The sequence below is a fragment of the Gopherus evgoodei genome, chromosome 11 (assembly GCF_007399415.2).
Source record: "Gopherus evgoodei ecotype Sinaloan lineage chromosome 11, rGopEvg1_v1.p, whole genome shotgun sequence".
NCBI classification, from domain to species: Eukaryota; Metazoa; Chordata; order Testudines; family Testudinidae; genus Gopherus; species Gopherus evgoodei.
This window is the reverse complement of record NC_044332.1, coordinates 80,688,169-80,711,668: the sequence shown is the minus strand read 5'-3', so window position 1 is coordinate 80,711,668 and position 23,500 is coordinate 80,688,169. Positions and strand designations below refer to the sequence as shown.

At 61.4% G+C, this 23,500-nt stretch overlaps 3 protein-coding genes across 5 annotated transcripts in view; 2 read left to right on the top strand and 1 right to left on the bottom strand.

The window, feature by feature from the left end:
* The first annotated feature begins 5,171 nt into the window (after nt 1–5,171).
* On the top strand, nt 5,172–10,361 carry LOC115660027 (gap junction gamma-1 protein-like). 2 transcript variants are annotated; one of them, XM_030580950.1, is made up of 4 exons: nt 5,172–5,240; nt 7,824–7,872; nt 8,895–10,078; nt 10,219–10,361. In XM_030580950.1, the coding sequence occupies exons 3-4, from the start codon at nt 8,920–8,922 to the stop codon at nt 10,224–10,226; spliced, it is 1,167 nt and encodes a 388-aa protein (XP_030436810.1). In that variant the 5' UTR covers nt 5,172–5,240; nt 7,824–7,872; nt 8,895–8,919; the 3' UTR covers nt 10,227–10,361. The 2 variants fall into 2 exon arrangements, with proteins under 2 accessions (XP_030436810.1, XP_030436811.1); XM_030580951.1 differs by lacking the exon at nt 7,824–7,872 and having other exon boundaries at nt 5,173–5,240.
* Nucleotides 10,362–17,854: 7,493 nt separating this feature from the next.
* Nucleotides 17,855–22,989, bottom strand: INHA (inhibin subunit alpha). Its single transcript, XM_030579382.1, has 2 exons — nt 22,704–22,989; nt 17,855–18,966 (listed from the first exon to the last, which is right to left on the bottom strand). Exons 1-2 carry the CDS (start codon nt 22,987–22,989, stop codon nt 18,206–18,208), a joined length of 1,047 nt encoding a protein of 348 aa, XP_030435242.1. The 3' UTR covers nt 17,855–18,205.
* OBSL1 (obscurin like cytoskeletal adaptor 1) overlaps nt 20,645–23,500 on the top strand; it is a 69,252-nt gene continuing 66,396 nt past the window's right edge. For both annotated transcript variants that reach the window (XM_030579710.1, XM_030579709.1), the window contains exon 1: nt 20,645–21,142. The gene's annotated coding sequence lies outside the window, so the exon portion shown is untranslated. The remainder of the gene's footprint in view (nt 21,143–23,500) is intronic.

Genomic DNA, 23,500 nt, shown 5'->3' with positions numbered 1-23,500 from the left:
AAGATGGTACAAGTCTCCATCAGGGTCTGTCTCCAGGGGACTCGCTGCCCGGGGCTCATGGAGCGGGGCAGGTGGTCTGCAGGCCCAGAGGTCCAGCCCCAGGAGGCAGTGAAGCTACTTGGCTTCGCCTGGAAGAAAAGCAAGACCCCTCGGGGGCCTGGCCCCTGTACCAAAGCTGGGGCCGTGGCCCCGATCCTGTGGGTCTGTAACAGCCCTGCAAGTCCCAGCCTGACTTAGAATGGCCACTCTGTGTCACCAGTTCTGTCTAGCTGCTGCTTGTAACGCTGTCGAGTTAGAGACTAGTTACATGTTGTTATAACCTTAGTCCCAGATCTGGACCTTAGCGTCCAAAATATGGGGGTTAGCATGAAAACCTCCAAGCTTAGTTACCAGCTTGGACCTGGTACTGCTGCCACCACCCAAAAAATTAGAGTGTTTTGGGGCACTCTGGTCCCCCTGAAAAACCTTCCCTGGGGACCCCAAGACCCAAATCCCTTGAGTCTCACAACAAAGGGAAATAATCCTTTTTCCCTTCCCCCCTCCAGATGCTCCTGGAGAGATACCCAGACACAAGCTCTGTGAATCCAAACAGAGTGACTCCCCCTCTCTGTTCCCAGTCCTGGAAAAAAAAAGTACTTTCCTATTCACCCAGAGGGAATGCAAAATTAGGCTAGCAAATCCAACGCACACAGATTTCCCCTGATTTCTTCCTCCCACCAATTCCCTGGTGAGTACAGACTCAATTTCCCTGAAGTAAAGAAAAACTCCAACAGGTCTTAAAAGAAAGCTTTATATAAAAAGAAAGAAAAAAATACATACAAATGGTCTCTGTATTAAGGTGACACAACACAGGGTCGATTGCTTAAAAGAATATTGAATAAACAGCCTTATTCAAAAAGAATACAAATCAAAGCACTCCAGCACTTATATTCATGCAAATACCAAAGAAAAGAAACCATATAACTTACTATCTGATCTCTTTGTCCTTACACTTAGAAACAGAAGATTAGAAAACAGAACTACTTCTCCAAAGCTCAGAGAAAGCAGGCAGCCAGAAAACAAAGACTCAGACACAAACTTCCCTCCACCCAAAGTTGAAAAAATCCGGTTTCCTGATTGGTCCTTTGGTCAGGTGCTTCAGGTGAAAGAGACATTAACCCTTAGCTATCTGTTTATGACACACACCCCAAATTGCAGACAGTGGGGAAGCTCACTGGCGGCGATTTCCTTCTAGAACTTGAAAATAAACAGATTAATACAACACATGCACCTTTACATATACCCCTAAGTATATAACTAACAGACTTCTACATTGTAAGAACACTTTTTAACTACTGAATTCTGGGAAACTCTCACGGGAGAGTGCATCAGCAACTTTGTTAGAAGCTCCTGTGATGTGCTGAATTTCAAAATCAAAATCTTGGAGAGCTAAACTCCAACGAAGAAGTTTCTTGTTGTTCCCCTTGGCAGTATGAAGCCACTTTAGTGCAGCATGGTCAGTTTGTAGTTGGAACCGCCGTCCAAAGAAAAGAAAAGAAAAGAAAAGAAAAGAAAAGAAACCATATAACTTACTATCTGATCTCTTTGTCCTTACACTTAGAAACAGAAGATTAGAAAGCAGAAACTACTTCTCCAAAACTCAGAGAAAGCAGGCAGACAGACAAAGACCTCAGACACAAAATTCCCTCCACCCAAAGTTGAAAAAATCCGGTTTCCTGATTGGTCCTCTGGTCAGGTGCTTCAGGTGAAAGAGACATTAGCCCTTAGCTATCTGTTTATGACACATGTTTATTATAATTTGTTTAGCAGTAGAGCCTAGGAGCTCCATCATTGCCCAGGGCCCTGTGACACCAGGTGCGGTACAAACACTGAACAGTATGATGGTCCCTGCCCCAAAATGCTCACAGCCGCCAACAGCGGGTGAGTCACAGACAGAGGGAGGTGCACAAGGAAACAGTGATATGGGGCCTGGCTGCAGGCCGGGCAGCAGGCTCAGCACACCAGCTGGCTAACCAACGCCAAGTGTTTTTGTAGGCATTGTGATGCCGGAGAGTTTTAAAGGGGGATTTTAATTGTGTCTGTGGGATGGGCACTGTCAAGGTTCCTTCCCCACTCTGAACTTTAGGGTACAAATGGGGGCACCTGCATGGACGCTTCTAAGCTTAATTACTAGCTTAGATCTGGTAACTCTGCCATCATCCAGAAATTTCAGTGTCTGGATCACTTCTTGTCCCCCCCAAAACCTTCCCCTCCCTGGGCAGCCTTGAGAGGCTTCACCAATTCCCTGGTGAACACGGATCCAAACCCCTTGGATCTTAAAACAAGGAGAAATTAACCATCCCCCTTCCTTTCCTCCCACCAGTCCCTGGTGAGTCCAGATCCAATCCCCTTGGATCTTAAAACAAGGAAAAATCAATCAGGTTCTTAAAAAGAAAGCTTTTAATTAAAGAAAGAAAAGTAAAAAAATCATCTCTGTAAAATCAAGATGGAAAAATACTTTACAGGGTACTCAGATTCATATAGCCCAGAGGAACCCCCTCTAGCCTTAGGTTCAAAGTTACAGCAAACAGAGGTAAAATCCTCTCAGCAAAAAAGGAACATTTACAAGTTGAGAAAACAAAAATAAGACTAATCCGCCTTGCCTGGCTAATTACTTACAAGTTTGAAATATGAGAGACTGATTCAGAAAGATTTGGAGAGCCTGGATTGACGTCTGGTCCCTCTTAGTCCCAAGAGCAAACAACCCCCAAAACAAAGAGCACAAACAAAACTTCCCTCCACCAAGATTTGAAAGTATCTTGTCCCCTTATTGGTCCTCTGGTCAGGTGTCAGCCAGGTTTACTGAGCTTCTTAACCCTTTACAGGTAAACGAGACATTAACCCTTAACCATCTGTTTATGACAGGCACCAAGGAAATAAATGGTTGGGGTTGCCACATAGCACTCCAGACCCACACATTCACATGTGCCCTTATGCTTCTGCCCCGCACAATTCCCCAGGCACCAGAGTAGACAAGGAGCACGTCAGCTAGGTGCGTGCTGGGAGAGCAACATTTTGCAGGGATCTGTACGCTGAATATTAAATGCTGCCCTGAATGCCCCAACCCAGTACCCCCTTCCCTGCTACCCAGGACTTCCTGCCCATCCCCAGTGCCTCAGTTTGCCCCAAGTCCCTGGATGCCGGCCCCGAGCTGCCTTTTCTGCCATCAAGTGACTCAGCAGTAACGGGTGCTGCTAAACACCCCCTGATGACACAAACATCTCCCCGTCAGCATTACACACCGTCTTAAGACAACCCAACCAAAGCTGCACGCCCACCTAAAATACACACTTAGCTATTGCAACCATGCCGTCACAGAAATCATGGTAACCCAAACATACAAACCATAACCCCAGGCACACCCAGGCACAAATACACCCCACCAGATACACTCAGAATACACCCCTAGTCCAGACACACAGGCCCCAAAGGCACACGCTGACACACACGTTCTCGCACTCACTCCAGGTGGTGTCCCTGACCTGGCAGAGACCCACAGGTTCTACCTCTTGTTTACGCTTTGCCAGTGCGTGTGGAGCTCTTCACGCCAATGGTGTTCATGTTATCGTTCTTCATTGGCACTACCATGGTGCCCAGGGCCCCGTGACACCACCAGACCAGGCCCTGCCGTGCTAGGAGCCGCTTGGACGCAGACCCAAAGCCCAGGCCCAGCCCGGCCCCCCACAGCTCTCAGGGCAAGAGGCAGCAGGTGGCCCCAGCAAGCTGGGTGAGCAGTTGGTCTGAGTGACGAGCAGGGCTCCCAGCTCTCCAGCAACCCACGGCTGGCAAAGCTTGGTAGACACATGGCCAGAGGCAAGTTGTACAGAGGGATTTGGGGGCTGTAGCTGGGTTTTGGGTGGGGGGCAGCATTGGTCTTACACACTCAACCCCAGGCCCTGGCATCAGTCCCAGTGAGATGAGCAGGAAGGGAAGCAGGAGGCCGCAGCTGGAGGGGACTGGAGAGGGGGCTGAGCTGCCGGGGGGGAGGAGCTGGGGAGGGAGGAGACAAGGGGCATGGCTGTTGCTGGGATTGAAACAAGGGAGCTGGGCTGGGGCTGTGGCGGGGAGGGGGCATCCCAGGGGTTGATGGGTATAGGAAGGGGGTGTCCTGGTGGTTGAGAGGGGGGGCAGAGAGAGGACTGTCCCGGGTGCTGGGGGGCGGGAAGGGGGCAGGGATGGGGTGTCCCAGGGGCTGGGGAAGGGCAAAAGGGGGAGTGTCCTGGGGCCTAATGGAGGAGGCAGGGAGAGAGGTATCCTGGGGGATGATGGGGGGCAGGAATGAGGTGTCCTGGCAGGGTGATGGAAGCAGGGAGGGGGTGTCCCAGGGGCTGGGGAAGGGCAGGAGGGGGGTGTCCTGGGAGCTGATGGAGGGGCAGGGAGAGGAGATGTCCTGATGGTTGATTAGGGGCAGGGAGAGGGGGTGTCCTGGGTGCTGGGGGGGGCAGGAAAGGGGTGTCACAGGAGGGTGATGGGGGCAGGAAGGGGGTGTCTCAGGGGCTGATGAGTGGCAGGAAGAGGTGCCCTGGGGACTGTATGGGGGGGCAGGGAGGGGGTGTCCCAGTGGTTGATTGGGGGGCCGGGAGAGGGTATCCCAGTGGTTGATTGGGGTGAAGGGAGAGGGGGTGTCTGGGGGGCAGGGAGGGGGTGTCCTGGTGGTTGATTGGGGAGCAGGGAAAAGGGGTGTCACGGGGCTGGATGGGGGCACAGAGAGGTGTCCCAGGGTCTGGATTGGGGAACAGGGAGGGTGTGGATTGGGGGACGTTGACTGGGAAGCAGGGAGAGGGGGTGTCCCGGTGGTTGATTGTGGGGCAGGGTGTGTGTGTCCTGGGGGCAGTGAGGGGGTGTCCCAGGTGCTAGGAAGCAGGAAAGGGGTATCCCAGGGATAGAAGGCGGGGCAGGGAGAAGGGGTCTCCCGGTGGTGATTGGGGGCAGGGAGAGGGGGGGTTCCAGGGTCGGAGAGGGGGGTCCCGGGGCTGACGGGGTGCAGGAAGGGGAGGGCCCCGGGGGCGGCAGCTGGTGGCTCCGAGCTGGTTCCCGGAACATTGCAACATGTGGGTTAATCTAGTTCGCGGCCGGGGCCCTGCCCGTGGGGCTGGGGGCGGGCGTGGGGCGGGGCAGCTGGGGCCGACAGGGCCACGCTTTGTTCGGCGGGCGGGAACCAGGCGCGGCGCTTTGTCCCGCCGGGAGCGTGTCCGGCTCTGGTGAGCGGGGCCGGGCGGATCGCGGGGTGGGTCCCGGGTGGATCGCGGGGGGTCACGGGGGGGGCGGAGCCGGGTGGATCGCGGGGGGTCCCGGGGGGAGCGGAGCCGGAGGAGTCGGGCGGATCGCGGGGGGTCCCGTGGGGGGGCGGAGCCGGGTGGATCGCGGGGGGTCCCGGGGGGAGCGGGGCGGGGGGTCGGGCGGATCGCGGGGGGTCCCGTGGGGAGCGGGGCGGGGGGTCCCGGGGGGAGCGGAGCCGGAGGAGTCGGGCGGATCGCGGGGGGTCCTGGGGGGAGCGGAGCCGGGTGGATCGCGGGGGGTCCCGGGGGGAGCGGAGCGAGGCGGGGCCGTGGCGGAACAAGGGGCCCCGGGGGAGCGGGGTCCCGGTCCGGCTCTCGCGTTAGAGTTGGCGGGGGGGCGGGTTCCAGGACAGCCTGAGCCCCCCACTCCCCAGCCGCCCCCGGGCTGCTGCACGGGTGGACCGAGAGGGGAGGCTCGGGGGGCTCCGGAGCCAGGCAGGGACTCGGGGTGGGAGGAGTCAGTGGGGGAGGCAGGAGCCAGGCACGAGTCGTGGGGGGCAGGGGAATCAGAGGGGGGGTAGGAGCCGGGCACGGGGTGGGGGGGGTGTTTCCGATTCATGTGGCGCCGAGCCGAGCCGGCCCCTGTTACCTGACACCGGCGGGGCTGTTGGCGGGAGCGGCCCGGCCCGGCCCGGCCCGGGCGAGGGGGAAAAGGGGCTTTGGGTGAAGCTGGAAACTCTGGCTGTGCGAACAGCTGGGGGGGGCGGGTGTCCCACGGGCCCACAGTGCTCGCCTGCCACCCACCACGGACTCCTCTCGGCTGCCCGCCTGCCCCACCCCACGGCCCCCATAGACCTTCCACGCTGCCTGTCCTGCCCTACGGGCTCCACGCTGCCTGCCTCACCCCATGGGCCCCATAGAGCATCCAAGCTGCCAGTCCTGGCGTTCGCCCTCCAGCCGGGGCCGCTGGATGGTTTTAAAGTATCCGCCGTGCTTGGTGCTAACCCATGGCGGGGCCCGACTGCAGCGTCAGCACCCCGTGGTCCCAGCTCCGGCTGGGAAGCACCCCGAGAGCCAGCAGGCACCGCGCAGTGCTTGGATGGCACCAGGCTGGCACGCTAGCGCGTCTACACAGTAGACTAGGACAGTTACCGGGCATAAGCCAAGGTGTGGGTTTAAACCGCTGGTGCGGTGCTGGAGCGACTGTTCTGGTGTGAGGGGCCTTTCCTAAGACACTGGTGTTAGGGGAGCGGAGTGCTGGCAAGGGGGCCACAGAGCTCCTGTGACTGGAGGAGCTGCCCATTTAGACGAGCCCTCGGCTAGGTGAACAGGCGCCGAGAGGAGGCTGCACAGAGATTACATTGTGTGCTGTGGAAGAGTCAAGCCCCAACCCCGCCTCGAGCTCTCCCAGCCCCTCTTGTGGCTGCCTTGCCACACGTCCGGCTTTGCATCAGAGTGCAGCACCCCAATGAGTAGAGCCAGGGCAGAGGGGGGTGTCTCCTCCACCTCTTACAAAGCCTCCCCTTCTTGGGTCTCCCCACAAGCAGCTCCAGGGCCTCCCTCTGCTCAGAGTGTCCCCCTATCCTCTGTAAAGGACCTTTGGGGCCAGCCGCCTCTTCTGGACCCCCTGCAATTCCTTGGCCTCCTACCTACTCCCTCCTGCAGCTGTGCCCTGCTCCCCACTGACCGGCCTCTCTGCCAACTCTTTCCTCTGTGAATCCTCCTCACTGCTGTATGTGGGATTGTGGGGTGTCCGGGCCTGGTGGGTCTGATGCTGGGAGTGGGCACTGGCTGGCCTGAGTTCTCGCCCTGCGGCCACGTGGCGGTGCTGGGATAGGCCGCAGTGTCTCCACTGCCAGAGCAGGGTTCCTCCCCCAAGGTGTTCATTGTGTGTGAGCACCAGACCCAGGCGGTGCTTCCTTCACAAAGCACCTGCCCTCATTCCAGGATGTGGCACTGGTCCAAGACCTGTGAGTCTGTGTGACAAGGACAAACAGGAGCAGCACCTGGGACGGGAATCGCGCTGGAGGGATGCTGTCTGGCTGCCTGTCCCAGCTGGTGCCTCCTCTACATTTCGTATCAGTGCCATTTCCCTGCCCTCTCCTGCCCTGAGCTGATGTGCCTCCCACCTCCCCAGTGCTTTGGGTGCACGTCCCCTCTGCCCCAGGCTCCTCTGCCTTGCTCCTTTGCCAGAATCACAGAGAGTAAGGCCCAAAAAGACCATTACATCATCTAGTCTGATTTCCCCAGTGGAGCCCAGGCCAGAGACCTTCCCCCAGTGATCCCTGGATGGAGCCCACTGAACTGGCTTTGACTAATGCACCATCCAGAGGGGTCTCCAGGTTGAGGTGGAGAATCTGCCCATCTCTGTCCCATTCCCGTGGTTAATGAGCCTCGCTGTTAATTTGTGCCTAATTTCGCATTGGGATTTGTCTGGCTTCAGCTGGCAGCCATTGGTCCTTGTCCCGCCTTTCTCCACTGGATTAGGGAGCCTGTAATGTGCCCCCTCAAGGTGTCTATACGCTGCAATCCAGTCATTTCTCTTTGTTTTAATAAAATAAACAGGTTGAGATCCATGCATCCCTCACTGTGAGCCATTTTCTCCAGTCCTCAGGTCAGTTTTGTGGCACTTTTCTGCATTCTCCCCCAGCAGGATGCGGGAGCTGGGAGCGGGGCAGGAGCAGTGAATTGGGGGCTGTCTGCTATGCTGGGAGGCGTCTCATGCTGCCTCTGGATGGGGGTCTCCATGTCCCCACAGTGCATGCCAGGTGCTTTCTGGGAGCAGGGTCTCTGGCTGGGTCAGGTTGGAGCAGGGAGTGTCACAGGAGTGGCGCTGGATTGATTCTGGAGTGGCACCGTGTTTGAAGTAGGGCCAGGTAGCTGCTGACCCAACCCCTAGTGGATGGTTGAGGCTGGGCCCCTGCCAGAGTCTCCTGCTGAAAGAGAGGATGGGGGTGGGGGCTGGACTGTCCTGTCTTGCAGATACATTTGTGCCCTGTGGGGAGTTTGGCTTCCAGTAGCCAAGAGCACCTCTGGGGGCAAGAGCATGTGTGCAAACCTATCTGCCTGCCCCCGAGGAGCCTGGTTTAGCACACGCTCCTGGCTAACAGGATGTTTGGTTTGGTCCGTGTGGTCCTGTGCATGGAGAGTGAAGGCGAGTAGGCAGGGGTTCAAGGGGGAGGGGCTTGTAGCCTGTGTTTGGTGGGGGAGGATGTCCAGTGGGGGAGCCAGCCTTTCCATGGTGGATGTGCTGGAGGGATGGTGCTGGAGGGGTCGTACTGAATAGGCATGTGGGAAAGGGAGATGCACCCAGTGTTTGAGCTGTTGGCTCCTTCCCCCTCTGTGAGGTGCCTGGAACCCTTTGGGTGGACGAGCGAGCAGGGACTGGGGCTGCAGCCAGTGGAGGAGGGACACAGAATGGGGGACTGTCACAATGACTCGCCCAGGAACAGGCCCCTCTGCCTCCTGTGCTGTACCCATGGTGCTGTGCTCTGGCTGGAGCCCTGCTGCCCTGGGGGGGCGTCCCCTCTTGGCGGTGAGTGCTGTGGGGTCTGGCGGTTCGGGGGCTCAGCTGGGGCTAGTGGGTTGCGTTCACTCTGAGGTTTATCGGCTGTCTGCTCCCCTTGCCTCCTGTAGGGTCTGAGCCATCATCCAGGCCAGGATGAGCTGGAGTTTCCTGACCCGACTCCTGGAGGAAATCAACAACCACTCAACCTTTGTGGGCAAGGTCTGGCTCACTGTCCTCATCGTCTTCCGCATCGTGCTGACTGCTGTGGGTGGGGAGTCCATTTACTATGATGAGCAGAGCAAGTTTGTGTGTAACACGCAGCAGCCGGGCTGCGAGAACGTCTGCTACGATGCCTTCGCACCCCTCTCCCATGTCCGCTTCTGGATCTTCCAGATCATCATGGTGGCTACACCCTCTGTCATGTACCTGGGTTTCGCCATGCACCGCCTTGCCCGCGGGCCGGAGGCCCACCGGCGGGGGGCCGGGGGCCAGGGGGGGCGCATGCCTGTGGTGCGGCGGGGCGCCGGACGGGACTACGAGGAGGCAGAGGAGGATAATGAGGAGGATCCCATGATCTTGGAGGAGATCGAGGTGGAGAAGGAGAAGGGTGGGGAGGGAGGCGAGAAACACGACGGGCGCCGGCGGATCCGCCAGGATGGGCTGATGAAGGCCTATGTGCTGCAGCTGTTGTGCCGCTCTGTGCTGGAGGTGGCCTTCCTCTTCGGGCAGTACGTGCTGTACCACTTTGAGGTGAGCCCCTCCTACGTGTGCAACCGCAGCCCGTGCCCGCACATCGTCGACTGCTTTGTCTCCCGGCCCACCGAGAAGACCATCTTCCTGCTCATCATGTACGCGGTCAGTGGGCTCTGTCTCTTCCTCAACCTCCTCGAGCTCTGTCACCTGGGGGTCGGCCGCATCCGGGACTTGCTGCACCAGGGCAGCGACAGCCCGAGCCTCCACGACAGCCACTCTGGGCCGCACTATGCCAAGAGGGCCCCCAGCGCACCTCCCACCTACCACTCGCTGAAGAAAGAGCCCCCCAAGGGCCAGCTGGCCAACGGGAAGCTGGACTACAGCGAGAACCTGGCCAGCTCTCCGGCCGAGTGCTCCCGCGAGCACGAGCTGGACCGGCTGCGCAAGCATCTCCGCATGGCCCAGGAGCACCTGGAGATGGCCTTCCAGCTGAACCCTCCACTGGAGACGGCCAGCCCCTCGCGCAGCAGCAGCCCTGAGGCCAACGGTCTCGCTGCCGAGCAGAACCGCCTCAACTTGGCCCACGAAAATGAAGGGTCTGCTTGCGAGAGAACCACAGGTGAGGAAGGTCTGGGCCATGCCCCTAGCTGTCTCCCAGGTGCTAGCCTGCCCGCATCTGTGTCCCCAACCACGGGGCTCTCTCAGACTCCTCTGGGGGTGCTGCAGCAGGACCCTAACGTGTGTGTTCTCCTCCCACAGGATTGTGATAGGCTGGGCCCCTCAGGGCAGCTCCAGAGATGGTGACAGAATGGCTGGGACTGGCAACATGCTCAGGGAAGACCACTGGAACCTGGACAGCCTGTGCTGGGGAAACGGGTGGGGTGGGGGGACCGGATGACACAGGGTTGGGGGCTGAGCTTCCAAGGAGGGCTGGGCTGGGAAGCCCTCTGCCTCCTCTGGGGCTCCAGCAGGGCAGGCTGGCATGGGAAGGTGACTTGGGGGAGGAACATCCCTTCACTTGTCTCACTTTTTTAAAAAGGGAATCTTGTATTTTTGTAGTTTTTATAAACTTGTCGGTGCACATCCCCAGCCCCAAACACCTGCGGCCCTCCCCCCTGGGACCTGCAGCCAGCTTCCCCCCCGCCCCCCCAGCAGTGAGGGATGCTGCACTGCCATGGCAAAGGGCTTGTGTGCAGTCGCATGGAGGTGGTCGCTTTCCCACCGTGGCAGGGAGCTGTCGCCGAGTGGGAATCCCGCGGGGCTGGGCCTATGCACACCATTCCCTTGAGGTCCTTCCTCCAAGCTGGGTCTGACATCTCGATCTCCTGGCTGCAACCGGCCTGGGGGAGCCAAGCCAGTGGACATGTCTACCCAGAGTTGCAGGCAGACTGGGTCGCACCGAGCTTTAAATATGGGACAGCCGTTCCCTGTGGGGGGAGGGGAGCTGGTTCCCCGCTGAGCTGCAAGTAGGAATGGCCAGTCTCTGCACGGGAGAGCCCTGGTCCCTGGGTTTTTGTCAGGGGGCCTGTTCCAGACAGGGCCCCTGAGTGTCCCCTCCACCTAATGCTCATGCTCTCTGGATTGGCTGGTGTAGGGGGTTGTAGATTAGCAAGAGGCTGAGCAAGTCTCTGGGGGAAGAATAGGGCGCTACGAGGTGAGGGTTTACATGCTACCCAGTGGAAGGGCAGGGACCGTGCTGAGGGGGCAGCTGTGCTGTAAACTCAGCCCCAAGGGCCAAAGACTCGCACTGACTATAAAGCAGCTTGTGGAGGCAGTGGCACAAGGCCCCCCCACGTTGCACATATAGGTACGAACTGCCAGGCTGGGGGCTCTGCCCAGGCCCTGGTGTCTGATTTGCACGGGGAATAGGGATTGGCATCTCTGGCTTCCTGCCAGCGGGGCCAATGTGGCAGGGTCCCCTACCCAGCCTGTCTCCTTCACTTCCCCTGCCAGCAGCTTTGCATCTGGCTGGCTGGTGCTTGGGCCAAAGCTGACTCGGTTACATTCCAAGACTCAGGCATCCCAGAGGCATCTGCTTTCCTTTCTGGGGCATAGCGCGGCAAACATGGGTTCCTGTGCTGTGGCAGGGCCTGCATGCCTTAGGACAGTCCAGAACCAGCTGGGAAATGCTGGGTGTGTCTAATCATCTCAGCCTGGGTCACGTGATTATTTTATCTTTGCTTTTTACTCAAATGATTATGAAGTTTTTATATTTTAGTAAAACTCGGAGATGTTTTGTACAGAGCCCTGCAGCTGGTTTTTCAGGGGGGTTGGCTGGGGGAACTGCATAGAAAAGCAGAATGCTGCCCCGGATCTCTCACTCCCCGTGTGGTTTTCCCTCCTCCTCCTCCTCCTGCCCCAGGCACTGTATGTGTGCACAGGGAGACCGCTGAGCTATGGTTTGCCAGATTAGAAAATAAAGGGCAAGGACACATGAGGGCCCTCATCCAGCTCGCTGGTGTTCATCACAGAGCCTTACTGTCCCGGGCCACATCTGGGCTGAGGACGGAGCAGAGTGTGAATCCTGGCCCGCCCTGAGGCTGGATGGGAACCTGGGCCATCTGGAGGAGAAAGGCCCTGCTCCCGGGGCAGCCAATCCCCCCCTGTCCTGGGGCTCTATTGGTGCAGGTGCTTGCTCCAGAATTGAGCTGAGTGTCTAGGTTGGAGCTCAGAGGGGCTTGGGGCAGGTCTGGGCCAAAAGGGCTTGGTGAGGCACTGGAAGGGGATCTTGGGGCCCTTGGCATGGGCTGTGTGACTGCTCAGTGAGCACTGGAGTAGGTGGGTAGAGGCAACTGAGCCCAGGAATGCAGGGGAGCAGCAACAGCAAAAAAGTGAGTTTTCTGCACCTGCTAGTTCAGCCAGCTCTGGTGACCCCTCATTCCCTGCGAGCTCTGAATGCCAGGCTGGGCCCAGTGTTCAACCCTTGGGCTGTGTCACGGAGTCACCGGGCGATGCTCTGGAACTGCACCCCACCAAGCCAGTCAGGACTTTGGGGAACCTCCTCTCCCTTGGAGCAGACTTGTTCAGGGCAAGAAGCTCCCACGGCTTCACCTCCTGGGTCTCTCCTTGGAGCATTCAGCATCCTCTGCCCCTCCGGGCGCTTCCCACAGCGAGTCCACCCCAGTGGGGTCCTCGGGAAGCCACCGGGTCCTGCACCCCCACTTTGCAGTCAGACGTGACTCTCAGCCAGCCAGTAAAACAGAGGTTTATTCGATGACAGGAACAGGGTCTAAAACAGAGCTTGTAGATACAGCGAACCGGACCCCTCGGCTGGGTCCATTCTGGGGCCAGTGAGCCAGACCCCCAGGTCTGCCCTCCACCCTCGACCCCAGCCAGCTTCAGACTCACAACCCCTCCCAGCCCCTCCTCTCTGCTCAGCTCCTTTCCCGGGCCAGGAGGTCACCTGATCCCTTTGTCTCCAACACCTTCAGCTGGTACCTTTGCAGGGGAGGGGCCCAGGCCATCAGTTGCTAGGAGACAGAGGGTCAGGCATTTAGGTGCACTGGCCCTTGGCTCTGCCAGAGACTTAAGAACTGACATGGGGACACTGAGGCACCAACACAGTACTTAGAGAAAACATTAAGAACTTTCCCAGTTCGTCACATCTCTCCCCCCTTCGAGACCGAACTGAGCGAGGTCACTCCAGCCAGTGACCTGGGGAAGTTCGAACCCACCAAGTTTCCCATGGATGCCCCAGCATCTCTCCCATCCCTTGGGGTGAGTTACACCAGGACAGTCCAGTTTTACGCCCTCCCTTAGGTCGGGTGTGCTTGATGGCACTTGCAGGGCGCATGTGGGAAGGTTTATGCAGCCCACACCCTTTGCCACCCCAGTACCCCTGGGCTTCAAGCTGGGATTGGGTCTTTTCCCAGCACTCTGGTCTGTGATTTGGGCTCCCTCGGTTAAGAGCCCCCATCTTGACCTTTGCCAGTTCTGGGCTTGGGCAGCCACTTCCCACTTTGTGGCCCAGACACAACACCTCTGCCGTCCCCCCTTGAACTTTCCAGCTTTTACCGTTAGTCCCACCTTCTTGAGGCAGCCCAGCCCCCTCTTCACCTGGGACACCTGTTCCTCCCAGGTCTGGCTAAAGATGCACATGTTATCAGTGTTTGCCAGGGCCAAGTTCTCCATCCCTCTCAGCTTGTCTAGAATCTCCCCAGGCCTAGGCATGGGGTCGGCATTGGACACTGTGATGGCTTTAAGCTTCTGATAGCCCCCATAAAACCAGATCATTCTGTCTCGCTTGGGGATCAGCCCCACGGGTGAGGCCCATGGACTGTAAAACGGCTGGATCCCATCTAAAGCCAGCAGGTCCTTGACCTCTCTCTCCAGGTTCTGGGCTGCTTTCCCAGTGACTCTGAATGGGGAACACCTGATGGGGAGATTGGCTCCCATCTCAGGGAAGAGATCCCCCCGGGGGTCTTCCCCCTTCTTCATCCAATCCTCCCTCTTCAGGTTCAGGGGTCCCCTCACTCTCCTCCCATCCAGCAGCTCGAAAGGGAAGAACCCTGTGGATTCCTGGGGCACCACCAGCTGCCTCCCGATTCCCCCCAGTTCTACTTCCCCTTGAAGAGCCCATTCCCGGTACAGGAATCCCTCCTCCTGCAGGACTCTGTCCCTGCAGCCTTCCCCAAGGGGGTTTGCAGCGCCATGGCCAGCAAGTTCCTTCAGCTTCTCCAAGGAGGGATCCCTCTGCAGCTCAGTCTGGGATTCAGCAGCTGGGGCAGGGAGTGGGACCTGCTCCCTCTCGCTGGCTGGGCCTGGGGTCACAGCCCCCCTGAGCCCTGTCCCTGGTAGCTCCCTTCCTGCTGTGTAATCACTTCCCAGCAGCACGTCTGGACCAGGCAAACCTGTTTGGCAGCTGACCTGTCCTGCCTGGGTGTCCCCCCACTCAGCTGGGGTCTCAGCTCCCCCCGTGCTCAGCGCTGCCCTTGCTGTCCCAGTGGGGCCAGGCAGCGAGCTCTCTGCTCTGGTCACAGCATCAGAGCCAGCGTGAGCCCCCTCTCCGGTGTGCAGGGGGGCGGGGAGCATCTCTCCCTCCCACTCAGCCCCAGGGGGCTGGTTACAGGTAGGCAGGTATCCTGAGCCCAGCAGCCCCTCCCCCCTGCCAGCCAGGTCATTTGCATTTTCACTGACCATTTCCATCCTAGCCAATTGGTTCCCTGGATTTGAATTCAAACCCTCGGCCGTTACAGGAGCGGGGCCTGGATCCTGTCCCCCCCCCCTAACCCAGGCTGTGTCTGGCTGCTGGCCACTTTGTGCCATTGTGTCAGGCGATGATCAGCTGGTGAGAGACCTCATAGACTCTAGGACAGGAAGGGACCTCGAGAGGTCATCGAGTCCAGTCCCCTGCCCTCATGGCAGGACCAAATACTGTCTAGACCATCCCTGATAGACATTTATCTAACCTACTCTTAAATATCTCCAGAGATGGAGATTCCACAACCTCCCTAGGCAATTTATTCCAGTGTTTAACCACCCTGACAGTTAGGAACTTTTTCCTAATGTCCAACCTAAATCTCCCTTGCTGCAGTTTAAGCCCCTATGCAGCCAGTGGAGGTGCAGTGAGTTGGGTACCAGGAGACAGAAGTTCTGGTTTCATCTTTCCTGTGCTCACAGCTCCCTCCCATGCGAGGCCTTGCACCCCCTCTGGCGCCAGAGCCCAGTACTGGTAAATAGGGGCACAAGGTCACTTCTGGCCTAATTCTGACTACAACATGGCTCTTGATTATGGCAAACCCATCTGTCACTTGGCACATCCAGCCTGAAGGACAGTGTGGCCAAATCGCTCTGTCTGACCACTACAGCCGTGACTCCTGCGGAGCCCTCCCAGATCCAGAGAACCTGGTCTCTCATCGCTGACCTGCTGCAAGCTGGCAAATAGCTGTCACCTGCTGGCAAAGTGCGTATGCAGGGCTGGTGCCCTGGTCTGCGCTGGAGCTCTGATGGTGGAGTTCAACTCCTGCCAGTTACACCCTGGGAATTTTAGGGTTGTGTGTGATCAGAATTTGCATTTCCTGTCCCTTGAAACAAGGATTTATTTAATTTACCCTGTGAGAAAGCCACCTTTACAGCTACTAACCGCTTGCTGAGTAGAGCGCAGCCTGCTCCCCAGCCCTTGGCTTGCTGGTGCAGGTGGAGACTGCATGTCCCAGCCCCTGCACTCTGCCCCCGTCGCAGCCTGTCAGGCCAGGTGGAGCGCAGCTGCCCCCTCTGAGCCAGGCCTAGCACTTCTGCTTTCCCACGGGTTGCGTGGGGAGATTACTCCCCTAAGTGCCAGCCAGTGCAGGAGCTGAAGCAGCCCCACACACTGAGGGGGACCAGTGCTGCCCTGGGGAGTAGCCCGGGGCCCATCTGAGGAGTGGCCCTGCAGGGCAGAGACTCGGCTTGGGCTCCGTTCCCTTGGCCCCAGCCTTGTGATTTCCTGTGGGTGGTGGGAAACACCCTTCCTGCTCCCCATGGCCAGGCACCACACCACAGCTTTCCTCAGGCTGAACAATATCCTGCTGGGCTCAGCGCCTCCCTCCCCCATTCAGAGCCTTTGCCAACCCCCCCCCCCCGCTCAGGCCTCAGCCGTGGGACGGGGCAGGGGGACCGAGGGGGAGACGCTTGGCAGGGTATTGGGGTAATGAAAGGTCCCCTGCCAAGGGCACTGAGGGGGCAGCCTGGGCTCGGTGGACGGGGGGGGTTGAGGGAGCAGCCTGGGCTGTGGGGGGGGGGTTGAGGGAGCAGCCTGGGCTGGGGGGGGGTTGAGGGAGCAGCCTGGGCTCAGTGGGGGGGGGTTGAGGGAGCAGCCTGGGCTCAGTGGGGGGGGGGTTGAGGGAGCAGCCTGGGCTCAGTGGGGGGGTTGAGGGAGCAGCCTGGGCTCGGTGGGGGGGGGTTTGAGGGAGCAGCCTGGGCTGGGGGGGGTTGAGGGAGCAGCCTGGGCTCGGTGGGGGGGGGGTTGAGGGAGCAGCCTGGGCTCGGTGGAGGGGGGGGTTGAGGGAGCAGCCTGGGCTCGGTGGGGGGGGGGTTGAGGGAGCAGCCTGGGCTGGGGGGGGCTTAGGGAGCAGCCTGGGCTCGGTGGACGGGGGGGGGTTGAGGGAGCAGCCTGGGCTGGGGGGGGTTGAGGGAGCAGCCTGGGCTGGGGGGGGTGGAGGGAGCAGCTTGGGCTGGGGGGGGGTTGAGGGAGCAGCCTGGGCTGGGGGGGGTTGAGGGAGCAGCCTGGGCTCGGTGGGGGGGGGGTTTGAGGGAGCAGCCTGGGCTGGGGGGGGTTGAGGGAGCAGCCTGGGCTCGGGGGGGGGTTGAGGGAGCAGCCTGGGCTCGGTGGGGGGGGGTTGAGGGAGCAGCCTGGGCTGGGGGGGGTTGAGGGAGCAGCCTGGGCTGGGGGGGGGTTGAGGGAGCAGCCTGGACTCGGTGGGGGGGGGTTTGAGGGAGCAGCCTGGGCTGGGGGGGGTTGAGGGAGCAGCCTGGGCTGGGGGGGGTTGAGGGAGCAGCCTGGGCTGGGGGGGGGGTTGAGGGAGCAGCCTGGGCTCGGTGGGGGGGGGTTTGAGGGAGCAGCCTGGGCTCGATGGGTGGGGGGGTGGAGGGAGCAGCCTGGGCTGGGGGGGGGGTTGAGGGAGCAGCCTGGGCTGGGGGGGGTTGAGGGAGCAGCTTGGGCTGGGGGGGGTTGAGGGAGCAGCCTGGGCTCGGTGGGGGGGGGTTTGAGGGAGCAGCCTGGGCTGGGGGGGGTGGTTTGAGGGAGCAGCCTGGGCTGGGGGGGGTTGAGGGAGCAGCCTGGGCTCGGTGGGTGGGGGGTTGAGGGAGCAGCCTGGGCTGGGGGGGGGTTGAGGGAGCAGCCTGGGCTGGGGGGGGGGTTGAGGGAGCAGCCTGGGCTGGGGGGGGGGTTGAGGGAGCAGCCTGGGCTCGGTGGGGGGGGGTTTGAGGGAGCAGCCTGGGCTGGGGGGGGGTTGAGGGAGCAGCCTGGGCTGGGGGGGGGGGTTGAGGGAGCAGCCTGGGCTGGGGGGGGGGGTTTGAGGGAGCAGCTTGGGCTGGGGGGGGGTTGAGGGAGCAGCCTGGGCTCGGTGGGGGGGGGTTGAGGGAGCAGCCTGGGCTGGGGGGGGGGCTGAGGGAGCAGCTTGGGCTGGGGGGGGGTTGAGGGAGCAGCCTGGGCTGGGGGGAGGCAAGGGGGGGGTCTCTGGTGCAGCTGCAGGGACTGACCCTGGAGCAGGTTTGGCGAGTTGAACTCTTCCCTTTGCCCTGCCCAGGACCTGCCCGGCTCGGTGACCCGGGGGCTGTAGGGAGGATCCAGCCTGAACTGGCTCCCAAGCCCTTGTCTGCTCTGGGATCGGCAGATCCTTGGGGGGGGGGGGGTGAGCAGGGTGACCAGCCAACAAGTGTGAAAAATCGGGACGGGGGTGGGGGTAACAGGAGCTTATATAAGAAAAAGACCCAAAAATCGGAACTGTCCCTATAAAATCAGGACGTCTGGTCATCCTAGGTGTGAGCCCGCTGGGTTTGCTGAGTGCAATGACCCCCCCCCCCCCCGGAGTTGGGATCCAGTCAGAATGACCTGCTAGCCCTGGTTGAGGGAGCCCAGCTCCATCGTGCTGGGTCATCCCAATGTGGGAATGATTGGGGAATGGCGCCCCCCCCCGCCACACCGCATAGCAGAAAAACAGCCCCCCCACTGCAACCCACCCCATCTCAGGGAGCCAGGCGGGGAGCTCCAGGAGAGTCAGGCCGGCTCGGCAGAGCCCAGCGCAGGGCTGCGTGGTCCCCGGCAGCCCTAGATGCAGGCGCAGTCCTGGGTGAGGATGTTGGGCACGGTCTCGTACTTGAAGGAGTAGCCGCCGTCGGAGGTGGTGCGCACACGCAGGGAGCGCATGGTGCTGGGCAGGGCCGCACAGCACAGCCGGAAGCCCAGCGCGTGGCTCAGGGTGTGGGCGTCGGAGCAGCTGCCGTGGCAGTAGTGGAAGACGAAGCTGCTTGGGTGCACGATCCACTTGTCCCAGCCCAGCTCCTCGAAGGAGATGTTGAGGGCGGCCCGATGGCAGTCAGCGTGGGCTGCGGCATCCTCTGACGGGCGCTGCAGTAGGTTGAGGGCAGCCGGGGACCAGGGCACAGAGGAGCGGCGGGCTCTGTCCGGCCCTTTGGGCTTGGTGGTGGCCATGAGGAAGGGCATCTTGTCTGCGTCAGCCGTGCAGGGGCAGTCCGGGCAGCGCACCAGCAGCACAAAGAGCTTCTGGCAGACGTAGCGCAGGAAGGGCGCAGCGAAGTGAAAGACCGTCCACTGCTCGGCTGCCTGCACCACAGTGGCTGCCACGGTGACCCGGCCCTGCCCCGAGAGGATCAGCACGTCTGCCCCCACCGCAGAACGGTTGACAGCAGCTGATGAGCCGGGGGGCACGAGGACCGGGCCGGTGTGGAACCACAGCTGGGTGGACGTCACCACGCGGCTCAGGGTGTGAGGTGAAGGCTGGAAGAGGTAGGTGAAAACGCTCTCGTCCTCCGGGAGCCCGTCCGACTGGGGTGGTTCACAGGGCACATCTGCAAACGGGCAGCAAGGGTCAGCAGAGCAGCCGGGAGCCCCCAGGCCTGGGCCTGCCCAGCGCCCCATACAGGAGGTGCCTGCAGGGAATGGAGGGGAACCAGGGGCCAGGGCTCTTGGCTGCACCAAGTCAGACTTCAGAATGGCACGTCGGGAGTTTGGGCCTTCAGCATTAACCACTGGGTTCAGGAGGGACTCGGTGGGACTGCAGGAGGCTGGGGGTCAGGATGGAGGGGCACCAGCAGAGATGTGTGAGAGGAGCTCAGCTGGGGCTGGGATAGCAGGGGACTGGGGGTCAGGACTGAGGGGTACTGGCAGAATGGGGGGAACCTGGGCTGGGCTAGCCGGGGCCTGTGGGGCATCGGTGGGAGGGAGGAGTGTTTGGTGAGGAGCTTTGCTACCTGGCCCATTCAGCCTCTGGCAGCTCAAGGCACCAGTCTCAGTTACACTCTGCGCCAAGCGTCTCACATTCCCCCAGAGCTGGATGCCCTGTCCCAGCCGGCGCCAGGGAGGTGCCCGTAGAACAAGAAGGTCCTGACACCTCGTGTCAGACAGGAGCAACTGCACAGCTCGGTGTGACTTGGGATCTTGTTGAGCCAGGGGCAGGGGCCAGACACCTTTGCGCCCCCTCTGCAGCGTGGCCTGGGACAGGGCTTGCTTCGGGCCGGGGCTGGGGTGACACCCACTGAGCCTGGGGCTGAAGGGGGATAGGCGCCAGCCGCTTACAGGCATGGCCTGGTTTCCAAAAGAAGTTCTGAGCTGTGGGGCTGTGTGCTCCAGGACACTGGCCACAGGACAGAGGGGAGACTGCCCTAGAGACTCCAGCCCCACCACTGCATTGGCCTTGCCTTCCGTCACCCCTTGCCCCCCACCTGTATCCATCCCTGCCCGAACACGTGCCCAGAGAATCACCACCCGGATGGGCAGGCCCCAGAGCCACAGGGCTAACCACAGCAAACCCCACCCAGGTGCCCGCCTGGCTGAGTCACTTCCCCCTGCTCTCGGGGCCCAGTGCTGATCCAGCCCCCAGATCTTCCCCACCCCACTCCTTTGATCCAGCCCCCGGATCTCACCAAGCCCCCTCCTCCGATCCAGCCCCTGGATCTCCCCCACCACCCTCCTCCGATCCAGCCCCTGGATCTCCCCCACCCCACTCCTCTGATCCAGCCCCCGGATCCCCCCAAGCCCCCTCCTCCGATCCAGCCCCTGGATCTCCCCGAGCCCTCTCCTTTGATCCAGCCCCTGACTCTCCCCCACCCCCTCCGATCCAGTCCCCAGCTTTCCCCTGCTTCCTGCCCGTATCCATCCCTGCCTGAGCACGTGCCCAGAGAGCCACCACCCGGATGTACAGGCCCCAGAGCCACAGGGCTAACCGCAGCAAACCCCACCCGGGTGCCAGCCTGGCTGAGTCACTTCCCCCTGCTCCCTGGGCCCAGTGCTGATCCAGCCCCCGGATCTCCCCCACCCTACTCCTCCAGTCCAGCCCCCAGCTCTCCCTCACCCCCTCCAACCCAGCTCCTGGATCTCCCTCACCCCTCCTTCAGTCCAGCCCCCCTAGGTCTCCCCCACCCCTCCTTTGATCAAGGCTCCCAGCTGCCTCCACCTCCTCCAATTCAGCTCTCCAGCTCTCCCCCACCCTCCTCCTCTGATCCTGCCCCCGGCTCTCCCCCGCCCCCTCCTTCAATCCAGCCCCTGGATCTCCCCCACCCACTCCAATTCAGCTCTCCCCTACTCCTTCGATCCAGCCCTCAGCTGCTTCAGCCCTGACCCACTCACCCCTCCAGGTCCTTTTAGCTCCTCTGCTGCCCCCCACTTCCCAGACCCACCTCCAGCCTAGTCAGGCCCCCACAAGCCCTCCCCCAGCCAGCTCCCTGCCTTGGTTCCCCCCAGCTCCACTCCAACCCCCTTACCCCCCCATCTCTGATGCAGACCCTCCAAGCTCTGCTCCAACCCCTTCCCCCACCCTCTCCAGCTCTGATCAAGCCCCACCAGCTCCAGCTTCCTGCCCCATGCAGAGCAGCCTCTCCATCTCGGGGCACACCTATCCTGCCACCACATCCCTCAGTACTGCGATTCCCCCCACGCCTGCTCACCCTGGCTGGAGGAGCCCCCATCCCAGGCCCCTTGGTGGAGCCTTGTGGGAGCCAGTGTGACTGTCCCATGGGCATCGCCTTGGTAAGTAGCTCTGGCTTGCTGGGGAGGGGGGGGGGGCGGGAAAGGGAGAACCCCCAGTTATCCTGACCTCATTGGGAGCCTCATGGGGTCTTAACCCCTCCTCCCACAGGTAACAGCTGGAGCAGATCCCCAGTAGCCCTCCCCCCCCCAACACCTCCTGCGCTGTCGGGTGCCCTGGGTTCAAATTCACCTTCAGTCACAAGTTCATTTGGGGTCCCAACTGCACCCCAGTCAGCCATGTCACAACACAGCACAACAGGGGATCCTGAGGAGCTCAGAGCTCGACTAGCAGGGGCTGTGGGTCAGGACGGCTCTCCCCATAGCCCCACTGCCCCCATCCTGCGCAGCCTGATCCCCCCCACCCCTGTCCCTGCCCAGCCTGATCCTCATCGCCTCGTCCTACCCAGCCTGAGCACCCCTGCTCCCGTCCCACCCAGCCTGAGGACCACTGCCCCTGTCCTGCCCAGCCTGAGCACCTCCTACCCCAGTCCCTGCCCAGCCTGATCCCCCTTGCCCCCGTCCCGCCCACACTGAGACCCCCTGCCCCATCCTGCCCAGCCTGAGCCTCCTGCCCCCATCTCTGCCCAGTCTGAGCCCACCTGCCCCCGTTCAGCCCAGCCTGATCCCCCTCGCCCCTGTCCCGCCCAGCCCGAGCCCCACTGCCCCCATCCCTGCCCAGCCTGAGCCCCCCTACCCCTGTCCCGCCCACACTGAGCCTCCCTGCCCTATCCTGCCCAGCCTGAGCCTCCTGTCCCCATCTCTGCCCAGTCTGAGCCCATCTGCCCCCGTTCAGCCCAGCCTGAGCCCCCTTACCCCTGTCCCGCCCACACTGAGCCTCCCTGCCCCATCCTGCCCAGCCTGAGCCTCCTGTCCCCATCTCTGCCCAGTCTGAGCCCACCTGCCCCCGTCCTGCCCAGCCTGATCCCCCCACCCCTGTCCCGCCCAGCCCGAGCCCCACTGCCCCCATCCCTGCCCAGCCTGAGCCCCCCTACCCCTGTCCCGCCCACACTGAGCCCCCCTGCCCCATCCTGCCCAGCCTGAGCCTCCTGCCCCCATCTCTGCCCAGTCTGAGCCCACCTGCCCCCGTTCAGCCCAGCCTGAGCCCCCCTACCCCTGTCCCTGCCCAGCCTGAGCCCCCCTGCCCCCGTCCCTGCCCAGTCTGAGCCCCCTGCCCCCATCCCCATCCCGCCCAGCCTGAGCCCCCTGCCCCCATCCCCGTCCCGCCCAGCCTGAGCCTCCTGCCCCCGTCCCGCCCAGCCTGAGCCCCACCGCCCCCGTCCTGTCCAGCCTGAGCCTCCTGCCCCCGTCCTGTCCAGCCTGAGCCCCCTGCCCCCGTCCTGCCCAGCCTGAGCCCCCTGCCCCCGTCCTGCCCAGCCTGAGCCCTCTGCCCCGTCCTGCCCAGCCTGAGCCCCCTGCCCCCATCCCTGCCCAGTCTGAGCCCCCTGCCCCCATCCTGCCCAGCCTGAGCCCCCGGCTCTCCCTACTTCCCCTGTCCCTGCCCAGTCTAAGTCCCCTGCTCTCCCTGTGCTGTCCAGTCTAACCCCCGCACCCCCTCTCTCACCTGTGGTGGGGAAAAGTATCACCTGGGAGGTGTCCTCTAGCTCCTGGCCCCAGAGGGCTGGAGTCCCTGAGATGTGCCTCCTGTGCATCCCCCTTCGCTCATGCTGGGCCCTGCTCCTGGGGCTGCTGGGACTCAGATACTCCAGGACCTGGGCCCGGAGCTTGGCCAGGATGAGCTGCCTGTCGAGCTCAGCACCCTGGCAGCCTGCAGCAGTGACAGGAGCCAGCAGGGCCAGCAACAGGTGCAGCAGCCACATGGCTCTGGCACATGCAGGGGTCTCAGCCATGAGCGTCTGTCTGCACGGCCAGTGCTGCTCGCTGTGCCCTCCCTGCTGGGCTCTGCCTGTGCATGGTGGCATTGAGACGTATCTGACACTGACGCAAATGTCTGCTAGCCATGAATATTATCTCTGGGCTATGGAAACAGCGAGACGTCTGGAATGCAAGGACTGCAAGGACAACAGAGCAGGGGGATGCAGCCCCGGGCAGGGGGAGGTCACGGTGCACTGGGTGTGCAGGACAAGGATGGTGGAGCCCAGTCCAGAGGGAAGTCAGACTTCCCCAGGTGGGTGAGTGAAGGTATTGCCAGGACTGGGGAGCTGCAAAGAGAGCATAAAGCTGCCCACCCCATCCTGTGCCAAATGCCGTTGAGCGACAGCACAAACACTGTGCCTGTCTCTAGTGCTTCTGCTTATAACAAGCCTCCTATGTGTGCCCGCCTGTAACCAGTGCCTGGGTCTGCAGCCTGCCTGACACTACTGCTGTGTGTGCCCGCCTGTAACCAGCGCCTGGGTCTGC

What these genes read in the sequence shown, in the direction of transcription:
- LOC115660027 (XM_030580950.1), top strand. Translation starts at nt 8,920, where the DNA reads ATGAGCTGGAGTTTCCTGACCCGACTCCTGGAGGAAATCAACAACCAC.
- INHA (XM_030579382.1), bottom strand. Translation starts at nt 22,989, where the DNA reads ATGGCTGAGACCCCTGCATGTGCCAGAGCCATGTGGCTGCTGCACCTG. An exon ending in GATACTTTTCCCCACCACAG is followed by an intron (nt 18,967 to 22,703) that starts GTGAGAGAGGGG and finishes GCCCGTTTGCAG; the next exon opens with ATGTGCCCTGTGAACCACCC.